Source organism: Trachurus japonicus, chromosome 4 (genome assembly GCF_045865225.1).
Source record: "Trachurus japonicus isolate A0001 chromosome 4, Traja_1.0".
Taxonomy (NCBI): Eukaryota; Metazoa; Chordata; class Actinopteri; order Carangiformes; family Carangidae; genus Trachurus; species Trachurus japonicus.
The window spans coordinates 33,987,981-34,003,755 of record NC_140910.1 but is presented as its reverse complement, the minus strand read 5'-3'; the positions used below and the strand labels follow the sequence as shown (position 1 = coordinate 34,003,755).

Genomic DNA, 15,775 nt, shown 5'->3' with positions numbered 1-15,775 from the left:
GACGACGGTTTAAACTCTGTGAAACACGAGACTAGAGCCATCCGACATGTTACAACATCTACTACACACACACACACACACACACACACCCATAGATACACACAGACACACACACAGAGGGTTTTCATCCATCCAGGAAGTGAGCGTAGCCGTCGCTGCTCGACAATCATAACCGTCTACTGGACTCACACAGACAATTCACACAAGTCTGAAGAAGCACATGTTTGGAATAGGAGCTGTGTGTAGTAGCTGTGTGTGTACACTGCAAAAATTCAATATCTTACCAAGAATATTTGTCTTATTTCTAGTCAAAATGTCGTTTCTAGTCAAAACAAATCTCATTATACTTAAAAAAAATAAGACTCATCACATTTAAAAAGCAGCTTGTTTTCAGACACTTTTTACTTTTTTCAAGCAAATTTTCCACTTTAAATAAGTAGAAAAATCTGACAGTGGATCAAGTTTTTTTTACAAGCACAAAAAACTTGCTTTCACTGGCAGATTTTTCTACTTATTTCAATTGAAAATTAGTTTGAAACAAGTGAAAATGATCTAAAAACAAGTTAATTGTTAGGTGATGAGTCTTATTTTAAGTGGAAAGAGATTAGTTTAGACTAAAATTGAGACATTTTGACAAGAAAGAAGACAAATATTCTTGGAAAGATTTTGAGTTTTTGCAGTGTAGTATGTGTGTGTCGATTTGTGGAAGCACATATAGAGCAGCAGCAGTCGGCTCAGCTCCATGTTCTTCTAGTTGTTGAGCAGCTCAGACCTGAACCACTTCCTGTCTGTGTTTAAATCTCTTCACTTCTTGTTGTTCATCGTTCATTGCACTGCAAAAACTTTAAAATCTTTCCAAGAATATTTGTCTTATTTCTTGTCCAAATGTCTCATTTCTAGTCAAAACGTATCTATTTCCATTTAAAATAAGACTCATCACCTAAAACGTAACTTGTTTTTAGATCATTTTCACTTGTTTCAAACTAATTTTCACTTGAAATAAGTAGAAAAATCTGCCAGTGAAAGCAAGTTTTTTTTGTGCTTGTAATAAGAAAGAAAAACTTGCTCCACTATCAGATTTTTCTACTTATTTCAAGTGAAAATCTGCTTGAAAAAAGTAAAAAGTGTCTAAAAACAAGCTGCTTTTTATGCGATGAGTCTATTTTAAGCATAATGAGATTTATTTTGACTGGAAATAAGACAAATATTTGAGTTTTTGCAGTGTGTGAGAAGCTGCAAACTGGACTCAAATTATTTCTATGTAGCAACATAAATTAAATTCTCATTCTTCTACAGAACAAAACGTTTCATTTAACTGTTCGACTTTGACGACAACGACGACGGAAGTGAAGCAGAAAGAGGAAGATTAAAACATCCTGACAGAGCTGCAGGCTGCTGTAGTTTTAGTTTTTTATAAAGATTTACTCATTTACTTTGTTATATTTGCACCAAGATGCAGAAATAATCATATATTATATAGTTTAATTAAAAATAAAAAACAAGAGACGTAACATGAGGTGGATCGTTGAGGTCCAGACCCACCACCAATACAAACTATTGATTTACATTAACCACCACAATTATTATAATTATTATTATAGATAAAGTATAATGTGCAGATACAGTAGGAGTGATCCATGACTCAGCAGAATCTGCTTCTAGTCTTCTAGTGTTGTAGTGTCGCCATGCCGACTGGTTCTGAGTTTATATCTGAATGAACTTCTTCATCATCTTCTCTTTTTTTCAAGTTGTTTTCAACTCAGTCACAAAATGTTCAGACAAAAACTCACTGATCGTATTTGAGTTCCAGTTCAATCTGGTTTCATATGAGAGAGACTTCATTCATTCATTCATTCATTCATGATTCATTCTATCAGGTGAAACAGCATGATAAAGTTTGTCCCCCTCTGGTTTAAAATGTCTGTTAATGTGTTAAACAGTTCATCCAGTGGAAGATGAAATGATCCAAAAGACATAAAGTTAAACATGAAACCCTCCCTTTACAGTTTAAACTATATATATATGTATATATATACAGCTCTGGAAAAAAAATAAGAGAGCACTTTCACAAATGTTTCTTAAAGCATCTCTACATGTATGTTCTTTTCTTTTCTATTTTAAACACCAACACAAACACAACTCATAAAAACCACTGCTGGGATTAAACATTAAGACATTATCCCACAAAAACTGATTTATAAACTCTTCCTGAGTTAAAATATTCTTGCTGTGTTGTTTAGGAATAAATATGAACATGTTTTCTTTGCATTAGCCTATTATTATTATTATTATTATTCAAGGTCTGAAAAGACTTGATATGTCTGTTGTTTAGACTAGTTTAGTCATTTTCAGCCAATAAAAGCTCTAAATGACAATATTTTTATTTCAATTTTGGGAGAAATGTTGTTGGTCGTTGATAGAATGAAACAAAATTTTTTTAAATTTAATTTTACTCAAACACATACCTAGTTTGGACTGGTCTCCTTATATAGCTAGTAACCCCCTCCCCCCCCCCTTTGTAAACTCCCCCAGTGTGTAAATAGTAAATATCTAGTCTGATTCCTTGGTCAAAGTTCTCTGAGAGTTTCCCATTCTTCTGCTGCTGCTTTGTTTCCCTTTTTCACTCTGAAACTGTAGAAAACTACAATAATACACTGAGATTGATGAAAATATTGAAATAAAGAGTGTTTCATGTTTAACTTTATGTCTTTTGGATCATTTCACCTTCCACTTGATGAACTGTTCACGTTAACAAACGCTTGCATGATGCACCAGTCAGTCAGCTGTCATTGTCAGAATCTTTTTGTTATTTTGATCTGTTGCCATTTTCTGTAAATAAATGCTCTAAATGAGAATATTTCTGGGAGAAATGTTGTCAGTAGGTTATAGAATGAAACAAAAGTGTTGATTTTACTCAAACACGTGGCTATGAATAGTAAAACCAGAGGAACTGATCATTTTGGAGCGGTCTCTTCATGTTTTCCAGAGCTGTAAAGGGAGTGTTTCATGTTTAACTTTATGTCTTTTGGATCATTTCATCTTCCACTTGATGAACTGTTCACGTTAACAAACCTCTGCATGATGCACCAGTCTACAGTCAGTCAGTCAGTCAGTCATTGTCAGTGCTGTGTGAGTGCAGGCGGTGTCTCTCTTGTCTCTTTCTCTCCGTCTCTCTGAGTTTCTCTACAGTTTCCTACAGAGTCACAATCAGCTTCAGTCTTTGCAGCTTCGTCGCCGCCGCTGCTGCCGTCGCCGCCTTCCCTCCTCTCCTCCTCCTCCTCCTCTTCCTCCTCCTTCTGCGTAGTAGTAGTGGGTTGCACCGCTCCGTTCTCCTCCTTCCTCTCCTCCCCCTCCCCCTCCTGCAGCTGCAGCTGCTGCATCAGCTCCTCCAGCTTGTGAGCCTTACGCAGCTCGTTCTGCTGGATGATGGCGCAGAGATGCTCCGTCAGCTGCTCCTTCACCTCCGTCTTCTTGTGCAGGTCCAGCTTGGCCACCACGTACTCCGCCTCCGCTCGCTCGTACCGCTTCCTGAGGGGGGGGGGGGGGGGGAGAACACAACGGGTTCAGTTCAACATGTTCACTTCATCTATTTATTTTTATAAAACAGAAAGGTGAAATCCAGCGATCTGATTGGTTGTTAACCGTGGTATATTGAGCATATACCACAGCTACTATTCTAAAGCCTTATCACAGCGTAGGCTATCACTCCGCCTCAGGCACGTATGACTGGTATGAATGGAAGTTGTTGTCATGTATCCATGACAACGGACTGTTGCAGTCCGTAGCAAAAGACAGCTGATGTCTTTACGATGTTAAAAAATGGACTAAAGTAGTTGAATTCACATGTTTAAGGTGAACTTTCACCTCCGGGGAGGGTTAACAATGGTAGAGGGGACTGAGCAGTGACAGAGGAAAAGACCAGATGCAGAGCTAACTAGGAGCTAACGTCTGGAGAGGTGGGACTAGTTTTTCCACAGTGAGGCTATTTTATTGGATAATATGTTTTTCTGGTTAAATAAAACTACATGAAATTGATTGTGTATCCCTCTTTTATATTGCCTTTATTGGTAACCGTTTTATAAAAGCAATATATCACTCCAGTCCGTGGTCTATGCTCATTCTACCACTGCCAGTCGTGATATATTGCTTAAGTAACGGGACTCCCTGCATATTCATGAACATACAATATGTAAAAACACCAGATTGAGCTCTAAGGCTAATTTACATCTGCAGCACAACATGGTACAAATACCATGTCACAATATATACAACATATCACACAGTAGCTTCAGTCAGGAGGAGCAAGGAGTAGTAGTAACATTAAAATGCATTTAATCCACAAAGGTGTCGTATAGCGCTGTTAAGATTCATTAGTGCATCAGTCATGAAGTGCTGGTTTTTAAAATGCATGGAGTAAAGTGGCGACTATTTTTAGTCATCTATAATAAGAGAACTACCCTTAATGTTCACAGAGCTGGTTATCAGTCAGCCATGTTTTAAGTTTTCAGCTGTTTTTTAAAATGCAACATATGTTGAGTTTTCCCTTATGACCAGCGGTGATGTTATGTATTCCATGTTGAGCAACCACAGATTGATAAAACCTTCTGTGGAAATGCTGAAGGTTTCTCCTCAGTCACAGTGGTTTGAGTTCATGTCACAGATCAAACTCCTCACTGAGCTCCTGTATATGTATATGTATATGTATATGTATATGTACATGTATATGTATATGTATATGTATATGTATATGTATATACGGGTAATGTAAGTGGCTATAGGCATGAATCTAGTTGGCACCGGACGGAGGTTTTCAGTCCCAAACTGTAGAACAAAACGTTACAAAAACAGGTTTGTTCCAGCTGCAATCACACAGTTTTTTTTTTTTACCTATATCTGTAGGAAATTTACTCTTGGCGTTTTTAATTATTTGTTTTTATTTCATGCTTTTATATTTATTTCGAGTCTAATTTGTTTCTTGTTTTATGTCTGTTGTTATATCTTGTTTTGATTTTGATTGTTTGATTTGTGTTGCTTGTTTCGACTCTCGACTGTAAAACTAGTTTACAATCAAGTAACCTGAACCCGAGTTGTAAAAAGAAAAGTTCACAGATGATATATTAAAAAAAATGTTGCATGGCGGCGTCTGCAGCCGTTATTTAAACTGATTTTATGCTACTTTTGTTGTTCTTGTTCTTCTTCCTTTTCTTAATACATCTAATTATTCAAGTTGTGAAAGGATTTCTTGAAAAAAAGGACCAGACAACTTAAGTTCACTTCTTTCTGCCGCCTTTCATTCAGGAGTTTTTAGTTTTTTTCTGGATTTGCAGCGTGTGACTGTGTAGTGTGTTTTCATGTTGAGCCCTCTGAGCCACCGTACAGGAGAACTACCTCCATTAACCCTTTGAGGAGCAGGACTGGGTGCAGCCAGAGCCCTGGTTTTTTTTATTATAGATAGATAGATATACTTTATTGATCCCAAGCTGGGAAATTACAGAATTATTATCTGATTAATACACTTTTTTAAAATCCAACATCAATAAAACAAGAAAACAAAACTAATATTTTCTGGTTCCAGCCTCCAGAACCTGAGGAGCGTTCAGGGAACTTGTTATGATGAACAAAAGGATGAATGAACAGGGACGATAACAAACAGCTGCAGCTCAGATCACATTAATATAACTCCAACTTCTTTCTGAAACGAAGGATGTGGATTCACGATGCAGAGATGTTAGAAACAGACGTTTGATTCAGTCTCAGTGATCTCATCTCATTAGTAACTGAGGAGCAGCTGCAGGGGGCAGCGTTTCTATGGAGACTGACTGTACATCTACTGTACTGCACCAGGTGATGGGATGGCTCTTTTAGGGTGATGATTGACAGTTAAGGAGCTCATAATGTTCAGTGTAATGTCGATGAGAAGAAGAGTTCACACAGGAACAAAGATGAACATGTTTAACAACATTTCCTCAGTTTAGTTTCTGGGAAGCAGCAGGATCATTATCAACCTGTTTTAAAAGCCTCATTTCAACATTAACACTGAGATTTAAGAGATTTAAGAGTCGTTTAATCATTGAGAACGAACGACTCCTCAGTTCTCACCCCGTCTCTACAGCGACTCACACGGTGACGTCTGCAGAAATTAAACAGCGTCTGGTTTGTCTAGTGAGCACGGAAATACAACTACACACGGGTTGTTTTTGATCAATTAGAGAGTTTCAGTCTCTTCTCACTTTGCAACACAACACACCACAGATGCACCGACTGTGGAAGTCTGGCTGGATACCGAAGTGTCAAATAACATTAACGTTAAAGGGATAGTAGCATATTTTTAAAGTGGGGTTGTATGATCTCCAAATAGCCCCTAAGTACTTTAATTGCAGTAGAAGACTCTCTGCACTCCTCCCGTTAGCAACGCCAGCCCATAATAGCCCTGCCCAGAGATTTACAACATACAGTGTTGTGAACAGGCCCAAAGAAACGGCCTATTTTCACGGCCTAAAAGAGGTTTTACCTGAAAAAAAATACACAGTTCCATTGTTCGCTATAATATAATTTTTTCCAGCCCTTCAAAGTGCAGGAAAAACACAGTTTTTATTTGGACCTAACCAACTGCTGATCGGCGGGCGCTAACCCTGGGCGGAGGGATACGTGAGTTGGCGTATAATCCGTGCGCCTGCATTATCCAATGTGGAAAAAAACTACCCCACTTTCATCCCGGATTTACTTAAAAATAGAATTTTGCACAAAGTTTGGTCTACATCGTCTGATAAATGAATTATTACACTAATGTTAAGACCCATAATGGGCTCAAATTCAATTTTCTTTTCTGTACAGCTTTAATTATTTCTCTTTAGTGTAAAGAAAAACCAAGAAATCTTCATCACGCCCACACAACTGACAAACTGACTTTAAAGGGATAGTTCACCCTAGAATGATATTTCGCTCATTATCTACTCACCCTCATGTTGACTAAGGGCTGGAAGAAGTTTCAGAGTCCTCCGTGGCTTCTCTGAGTTACAGGGGGTCTCGGCGTAGCAGTGCATTTCAATGCCACGGTTGTAAAGGGACACCAGAGCTCTTCGTAAAAAAACACACACAAAAAAACATCCAAATACCTCCATGCTGCTCGTATGTAATGTCCGTCTTGTGCTGAAGCCCCAAATTGCGTAATTGTCCCGAAAAAAATTAAATAAGTCCATATTCCAAGCATGTTTGTAGCGGAAGCTTCTCGAAGCTCCTCTTCCTGGTCCGTCCAAATCTCGCATGATTTGCGCTGGCGTCAGTGCGGTTACTGCGAATCACGCGAGATTTGGACGGACCAGGAAGAGGAGCTTCGAGAAGCTTCCGCTACAAACATGCTTGGAATGTGGACTTATTTAATTTTTTTCGGGACAATTACGCAATTTGGGGCTTCAGCACAAGACGGACATTACATACGAGCAGCATGGAGGTATTTGGATGTTTTTTTGTGTGTGTTTTTTTACTTAGAGCTCTGGTGTCCCTTTACAACCGTGGCATTGAAATGCACTGCTACGCCGAGACCCCCTGTAACTCAGAGAAGGGACGGTGGACTCTGAAACTTCTTCCAGCCCTTAGTCAACATGAGGGTGAGTAGATAATGAGTGAAATATCATTCTAGGGTGAACTATCCCTTTAACAAACTGAATGTGTACGTTGTAGGTCACATCCCCCGAAGGCCGATGTCAACGAGACAACGAGGCGAGTGTCGGCCGTTACCGACGTTCAGAGAATCGACCGAGATCGACCGTATTAACTTTTCATCGATATTCATGATATTTAATTGAGTTTGACTGTTTCAATAAAGCTCCATATCGCTGAAACATGGTGAGAGACTTGTTGAAAACTAAAACAACTGTGTGTGTGTGTGTGTGTGTGTACCTAGCGGTGCTGTAGTCCCAGCTGGCCTGCTCTATCCGTCCTCTCAGGATGCCGATGTCGTTGGACACCATGTCGTCCAGCGCCTGCAGCTCCTTCTGGATCCTCTTCAGCTTCACCGCCTCGGCCTGCGTCTGCTTCGACCTGAGGAGGAAGAGAACAACACAACATCACATCACAGACAGACGTTTAAGGGTTAACCCATCGTTGTGTCGTCGTCATCGTCGTCATCACCGCCGCTGGGCGATATGAGAAAAAATCCTATCACGATCATTTTTTTCGTATCAGTCGATATCGATATATATCACGATAGGACTCAAGTCACTGTTTTTGTCAAGCCTAAATGTTCCATCATACTCACAAGTGAGATTTGAAGATATCAGAAGGTCATTTCTGATTTAAATATTTATTTTCCGTCAAAAATTGAACATTCAGATGTAATGATTAAAGCAGAAGTAAGCGATCCGGTCGTTTTGGCTAATGCTGCGTTCCAGGCAGGCTTTTGAAATCGTAAATTACAGCTTCAAGTCACAACTTACGACTTTGTAGCGCTCCAGGCAACCCACTCGTGTTTTTCCGACCTGTTTTACCGGTGAAAGTCACTATAACGGCCACTCGTAACTTCTGACCCGTGAACTCGTACCAGATCGAACTGGTACCACTTCACGGTCGGAAAAATACGAGTTTCCTTGAACGCACCATAACAGTCCTCGTCCCTACGTCGCCACATTCACGGCGTCCCTTGGCTGCACCAAGGGGGCAGTTGTCGGTCTGAGAAGTGAAGCTCACTTCCGCGTTCAACAAACTGCAATCCCCTCTTCTTCCTCTGGGGGCTGGCTCCAGAAGGGAGCAACTCCAATTGAGCCCCATGTTAAAATAGCCGATTTTACAGCTTTAAAAAACATATTTACAGCCTGGTACATTTCATTTTTTTGGTCTCAACCGATAGTTTCTACCCCCGCACACACTCTGAGGGGGGTGAATTTTTTTTTAAACTCTACCGTTTTACTGTTATTAGGTTTAAAGTTCTGGCCAATTAGGGCGCAGAACCGTTGAGTGACAGGTCCGGAGACCGCTGCTACGAGGCCAGTGGGCGGGCTCTCGGCCGGCCAACGGCCGCACCGCTCCAAATATGGCAAGTAGAATCCAACATGGCGCGGCTCAAACCCCCGTAGTAGCGGCACAAAACAGACTCCCCCAAACCAATGGGTGACGTCACGGACGCTACGTCCATTCTTTTTACAGTCTATGGGCTGCACACACAGCCCTGCATGCCGTTCTCTCTCCTCATTGGATAAAAACTGTAGGATACGATAAATGTTTTCTCCTGGGCTCAGAGCAGAGCAGAGTGACTGACAGACCTGTGTTTCAGACCAAACACTCTATAGAAGTGATTGCTGTCGGAAGATACAACTATTTAAGACTTATATTAACACAAATATATCACTTACTTCTGCTTTAACATAGAAAAGCAACGAGTAGCCTAATAACAAATTCAGATAAATAAAACTGGTATTATATACAGTTAGTTTCAACCAAATAATTTCATTGGACAAGAGACATGAGTGCTGATATACAGTACAACAGCACTGGGTCTTTTTACAGACATTATCACTCCGCTGTTCAGGCGTTCTTTAACATTACATCAGACAGGAGTTAAGTCAGACTAGAGCCAGGCTCCCCATACAGGAGCTGCTCCATCTCTCTGCTGCTGCTACAGTTAGAAACGGACCTGAACATTAAAACCCAGACCTGACGTGGCCCGTTAATTAGCGATCATTCTCAGCCTAAACCCGGCTGGAAAAGAAAAAGGAAGAGAAATCGCAGCGGTTAGCGCTTGTTTCTCTGTGCTGTGTCAACCTAACCTGGCCGGCTCAGCCATTGGTTCAGCGCGGCGCAACTCTCGTTTTCATTGGCTGTTTCAAAACATGAATGAATGAATGAATGAAACCTATCGACTTTCTATCGACCACGTTTCATATTGCTATTGAGTAAAGTTATATCGCGATATATATCGTTATCGTTTTATCGCCCAGCCCTGCTCGCCACCGAGTCGGTCGGCTGTCTGCTCTTACTTCTCAGCGATGGTTTTGGCCAGCAGAGCTTTCTTGCGTTTGTTCCTCTCCTCGATGACTTTCTGCTCCTGCTGCAGCTGCTCCAGACGAGTCTTCTCCCGCCTGCAGACAGACACACAGAAGAAAATATAAAATATAAAACATAAAACATCAAACATCACCATGACTGTGACACCTCAGGAAGGAGCCGAGATGCTTCAACTTCACGCTCAAAGTCGTGCAAACGTGCAACTTCAGCATTTAGTGGAAATGTTCATTGTGTGGTGATCTGATCTCCCTCTGTTTCATCCTGCAAAACGTCTGTCTCCACGTCTCCATCCCTTACCTTCCACTTTAACAGTGAAGACCAAACTTCAAGGTTTGTTTGAGGCTGATGTTAAAAAAAGAATCTGTTGTTTTAGTTTTGTTTTGTGAAGAAAGATTTTTAAAAAGTCACAGATATCAGAGTGAAAAACACATCACCACCGATGACGACGACGTGGAGGGAGTGAAACCTTTAAAAATGAACTAAAGGGAATGTGAATAATACATACGAATTGTGCAAAATGCCAAAAAATATCAATATTCTGGAGAAAATACTACGGTTTAAGCAACATGCAACTTTATCTTTATCAGTTCAACCTCAAAGACGCTGCTGTCTTGGTCTGGACACTTTGGTCAAAGAGATTTTTGGTCTCAATGAGTCATTTCCTGGTTAAATAAGGTTAAAAGAAATAAAGTTAACAGGATGTTACCAGACAGAGTTGTTTTAGAGGGAAATTCATGCAAAACCGCTGATATGCTCGTTGCCTTCAGGGACAGTTTTTCATCAACAGTCTCTGTATTTCCCTCTAGAACAACTCTGTGTGGTAACGTTGTGTTATTATCTCATAGCGTGGTGAATGTGCAGCTCACAACTTGTCCACCAGAGCGTTGTGGAGTTGTTGGATTGTGTATTTGATGAGTTTGATGATGAGGGAAACCAAGAAATCCCATAATGAGCCTCCGTAGCGTAGCTCTGAGCAGCTCACGGCTCTGCTCCGCCGTTCTAAAAACAGCTTGCACCGACAATTAAAGGTAAAGAACCTACTGCTATGACTATAGGGATTATGGCAATGGGCCAAATTGCCAAAATGTTGAACTATCCCTTTAAAGAAAGTCTGAAATGCTGTTATTATTGCATGAAACAGAAACCTGCCTTTCCAAATAAAAAAAAAAAAAACATCCTCCATTAAAACAATGTAAAAGGTGAAACGTGAGTGAGTCCTCTGCTTCCTGCACCACAGACCACCAACATGTGACTCACACACCTTTTAATAACTCAACCCAGATCAGATCTAAGTAACATTTTAACTCCTCCCCTGGGGCTTGGTGGTGTGTGTGTGTGTGTGTGTGTGTGTGTGAGTGAGTAGATAATGTGCACTGTCACATAACGGGCTGATGAAAGCAGGAACAGCTGGATGCAGGGAGACACCAGCAGCTGTTTCTACCTCACACTGAGGCAGCAGCATCAGTCTCTCAGAGCGTTTACATTGTTAACCAAAGATGGAGGGAGGCGTCTACTGTAATGAGCCCTTTGAGTTTTCTCCTCTTCCAGCGCTGCAAATTGTCAGATTGTTCCTTTAACTTGTGCATTTTTAACCGTGCACAATAAATACATGTAAAAAACTAAATAAATCATGTTAACGCAGCATTCTGAGTATGATCACAAACGGGATATCGCTCGTAACCGGGATATGGATGGACCAATATCAGCTGAGGTCTGGACAGTTTGTAGCTCAGTGTGTACAGGGTTCATACTCATACTTTCAACAATGGAACCTTATTTTGTACATTTAATCAGTTTGTTTCTGTTCATTCCTCTCTCTCATTCTCTCTCCCAGCAATCTAATTTAAAGACGTGCAGTCTACGGCTCTAACTAATGAAATAATCTCTTAAATGCTTAGAAATTATAACACATTTATCATAGAACAGCACAACATGCTTGTTTTTTTGTTTTTTTTGGAAACGAAATCCTTAGCAGCGTCTGAAAAAGTCAAACAGAGCTCTGGGTAGCTGATGTCATGATGTGACAATAAATCACTTTCCAGGACAACTCAAAGCTTTTCCAGGACATTTGACTTTTTTTCTAATTTTCCATGTGTTTACCATGACTGAAAAATTGGTCAACCATTTTCCAGGTTTTCCAGATTTTCCAGGACGCATGGGAACCCTGGTGTAGCTCAGTGTGTAGCTCAGTGTGTAGCACACACTGCAAAAACTCAAAATCTTACCAAGAATATTTGTCTCATTTCAAGTCAAAAATGTATTTTCTAGTCCAAACAAATCTCATTCTACTTAAAACAAGACTCATCACATAAAAAGCAGCTTGTTTTTAGACACTTTTTACTTCTTTCAAGCAGATTTTCACTTGAAATAAGTAGAAAAATCTGATAGTGGAGCAAGTTTTTCTTTCTTATTACAAGCACAAAAAAACCTGCTTTCACTGGCAGATTTTTCTACTTATTTCAAGTGAAAATTTGTTTGAAACAAGTGAAAATGATCTAAAAACAAGTTCATTTTTAGGTGATGAGTCTTATTTTAAGTGAAAAGAGTTTAGTTTTGACTAGAAATGAGACATTTTGACTAGAAATGAGACAAATATTCTTGAAAAGATTTTGAGTTTTTGCAGTGCAGTGTGTAGTTCAGTGTGTAGTTCAGTGTGTATGATACTAACAGTTCCACCTCTTGTTTCTCCAGCTCTTTAACAGCCGGTGTCTCTGTCTCTTCCTCCGGTCTCAGAGCTGCAGGTCCAGTTGGTCCAGTTGGAGCTGCTGCTTTGGGCTGAGCCTCCTTCTCCTTCTCCTCCTTCTTCGGCGGCGGTATCATCGGTGGTATCGGTATCTGTGGCGGTGGCGGTCTGGCGAGCTGCTGCTCCGGTGGAAGACTCAGACCGCCGGCTGCTGCTGCTGCTGCGGCTGCTGCAGCTACGTTCCTGTGAGCGGCGTTCTGCAGCGCTCTCTCCCGCTGCAGCTGCTGCCGACTGCGGTTGGACGGAGCGGGCTTTCGACCTCGAGCTGCGGCCGTGTGACCCGCCAGCTCTGAAAGAAAAACACATAACCACAGTCTGGATTAACACTCAATATATATATATATACAGCTCTGGAAAACATAAAGAGACCACACCAAAATGATGTTAATAAATCATCTTCTCTACATCGATTCCAGTGTCTATTGAACTCCAACACAACACAACCTCACTCTACTGAGCTGGTCACCTGAACCAAACCAGATTTAATGAGGCAGAAAGATTAGAAATAAATAAAAATTAGGATTATTCCACCAATTTTGATTTCTAAACTCTTCCTAAATTTAAAAAGTACTGTTGAACTTGTTTTAAAATGAATATGAACTTGTTTTCTTTGCATTATATACGGTAAGGTCTGAAAACACCAGATTTCTTTTTTGTTATTTTGACTTGTGTCATTTTCTGCAAATAAATAAATGCTCTAAATGACAATAATTTTATTTCCAGTTTGGGAGAAATGTTGTCAGTAGGTTATAGAATGAAACAAAAGTGTTCATTTTACTCAAACACATAGCTATGAATAGTAAAACCAGAGGAACTGATCATTTTGAAGTGGTCTCTTAATTTTTTTCCAGAGCTGTATGTATAGGCTATATATTTTATTCTATTTTGCTTTTTAACAGATAATTACAGGTTTTTAAAACCCGTTCTCTGAACCAACATTTTTTGAATCAAACACTCTTTTTTGCAGAAACCTTAAACACGTTCTACCACATCTCACACTGTGATAGACTTGTGTTGCAAAAATCGTCTTTACTAAACACAACTACTCAACACTGAATGCACATATTTCTATTATTATTATTATTCTACCTGTTTTAATTCTTTCTCTTGTCTGTTTTTAAATAATGTTTGATTTTTATGTTCTCATTTTGCTAATATGTAAAGCACCTTGAGTTGTCTTGTTGCGGAAATGTGCTATACAAATAAACTTGCCTTGCCTTCTAATGATGTGATAAGACCAATGTGGCTTTTGCAAATGAACTCTTCATTTGTTAGTTTCATTGATTTTTTTAGTTCTTATGAAAGTGCTAAATGTAGATATCACTTTGATTTTGTATTTTCTTTTGCTAAATGCATTTACATTAAACATTTTCAGTCACATAACTTCATGCTCTGAGTGCTGCTGTGTCCTAAATTACTTGTATGTCGTGTCTAATCTAAGGAATGATCTGTGCTGAATATGTTTTTACTGTGTGTTTGATCTGAACACAGAAACTCTGGTGTTTTGTGAATGTAGTTTGAAGTTTTAGGTTTGTTTTAAGGTTTTGAGACAACAGGAGGAGGTTTTTAAGAAATGTGTTTTAGCAATTGGGGAAAAAACTGTTTGAATCGGAAATGTGCTATACAAATAAACTTTCCTTGTCTTGCCCTCTAATGATGAGATCAGACCAATGTGGCTGAGAACAGGTGGCACAAGTTCATCCATTCACAGAAACATTATTCTATTCTATTTAGTTTGTATTTGTTAGTTTCATTGATTTTTTTAGTTTTTATTAAAGTGCTAAATGTAGATATCACTTTGATTTTGGTTTAGTGTTTGGTTTTGAACTGGTTTTGATGTGATAGTTTGGTTTTGTGAATGTAGTTTGAAGTTTTAGGGTTGTGTTTAAGGTTTGGAGACAACAGGAGGAGTTTTTTTAAGAAATGTGTTTTAGCAATTGGGTAAAAACAGTTTGAATCAGTGAGGATAAATGAAACCGAGCAGCCGTTGCTAACGTTACTGGCCTGATCAGAAACCATTCTATTTCTGGTCTCCCCAAAGTGAACAGATAGATAGAGAAGACCGTTGGCCACAGCAAGTGGAGCTTTTGAGATAGAAAGGCTATCTTGGACTCAAATGGAAGCTTATGAATTAAGGACATTTTCTATATACATGTTAAGCATAGATATTCTCCATAAAGTGCTGAAAAATGATAATTTTCATGAGAATTTGTCAGGCGAACAGTACTTTTTTTGGTCTTTTTTGGGATGTTGAGGGTGATATCTTAAAATCGAGTTGCAACAAACCCCAGAATCTTTTTTTCATGCCTCCCCCTATGTGTCAAGATACTCTCTGCCAAATGTTATAGTTGTATGACTATTTATGCCATTGTAGTAGCTACCTAAATATTTGCATTTACATCATTCCACCAGCCAAATGACCCAAGAAAGGGGTTTTGTCCCCTGTATCTTTCCAGCAGCTAGTTGACCGGGTTGTCCACCCAGGTTTTAATCCTTCAAGTTCCTAGAGATCATTTCTGCTGTCAAACCTTTTACAACGCTCCATGTCCGTTTTTTTGCTTTGCCCAATGGGTATATACTATTTAGTTTGTATTTGTTAGTTTCATTAATTTTTTTGTTTTTATGAAAGTGCTAAGTGATTTTGGTTTAGTGTTTGGTTTTGATCTGGTTTTGAGGTGATAGTTTGGTTTTGTGAATGTAGTTTGAAGTTTTAGGGTTGTGTTTAAGGTTTTGAGACAACAGGAGGAGGTTTTTAAGAAATGTGTTTTAGCGAATTGAGGAAAAAACTGTTTGAATCGCTGAGGATAAATGAAAGCGAGCAGCCTGACTTACCTTTCTGCTGCATCCTCCGCAGCTCCTCCTCAGAGAAACCGGCCCAGCCGCTCATTTCTACAACTTAACAGCTACACAACCCGAGACAGGACGAACAAACACCGCATAGAGAACAATATCTGACTATTTACACCGAGTTTTGACTCATTTTTAAAGCTGAAAACGTCCAAACATGCCCCAGGAAGCTCCGGTGGCCGCCGC

At 39.6% G+C, this 15,775-nt stretch overlaps 2 protein-coding genes across 2 annotated transcripts in view; both read right to left on the bottom strand.

Moving 5' to 3' along the window:
* LOC146989309 (uncharacterized) overlaps nucleotides 1-15,775 on the bottom strand; it is a 311,632-nt gene that overhangs the window by 198,086 nt on the left and 97,771 nt on the right. The window lies entirely within an intron of this gene.
* On the bottom strand, nucleotides 3,105-15,769 carry gorab (golgin, rab6-interacting). Its single transcript, XM_085775482.1, has 5 exons — nucleotides 15,575-15,769; nucleotides 12,668-13,031; nucleotides 9,972-10,073; nucleotides 7,900-8,040; nucleotides 3,105-3,528 (listed from the first exon to the last, which is right to left on the bottom strand). The coding sequence occupies exons 1-5, from the start codon at nucleotides 15,627-15,629 to the stop codon at nucleotides 3,120-3,122; spliced, it is 1,071 nt and encodes a 356-aa protein (XP_085631608.1). The 5' UTR covers nucleotides 15,630-15,769; the 3' UTR covers nucleotides 3,105-3,119.

Coding starts and splice junctions, on each gene's coding strand:
- gorab (XM_085775482.1), bottom strand. CDS start 15,629: ATGAGCGGCTGGGCCGGTTTCTCTGAGGAGGAGCTGCGGAGGATGCAG. Junction 8,041..9,971: donor GCCAAAACCATCGCTGAGAA/GTAAGAGCAGAC, acceptor CTTCCTCCTCAG/GTCGAAGCAGACGCAGGCCG. Junction 3,529..7,899: donor TGGGACTACAGCACCGCTAG/GTACACACACAC, acceptor CCCCCCCCTCAG/GAAGCGGTACGAGCGAGCGG.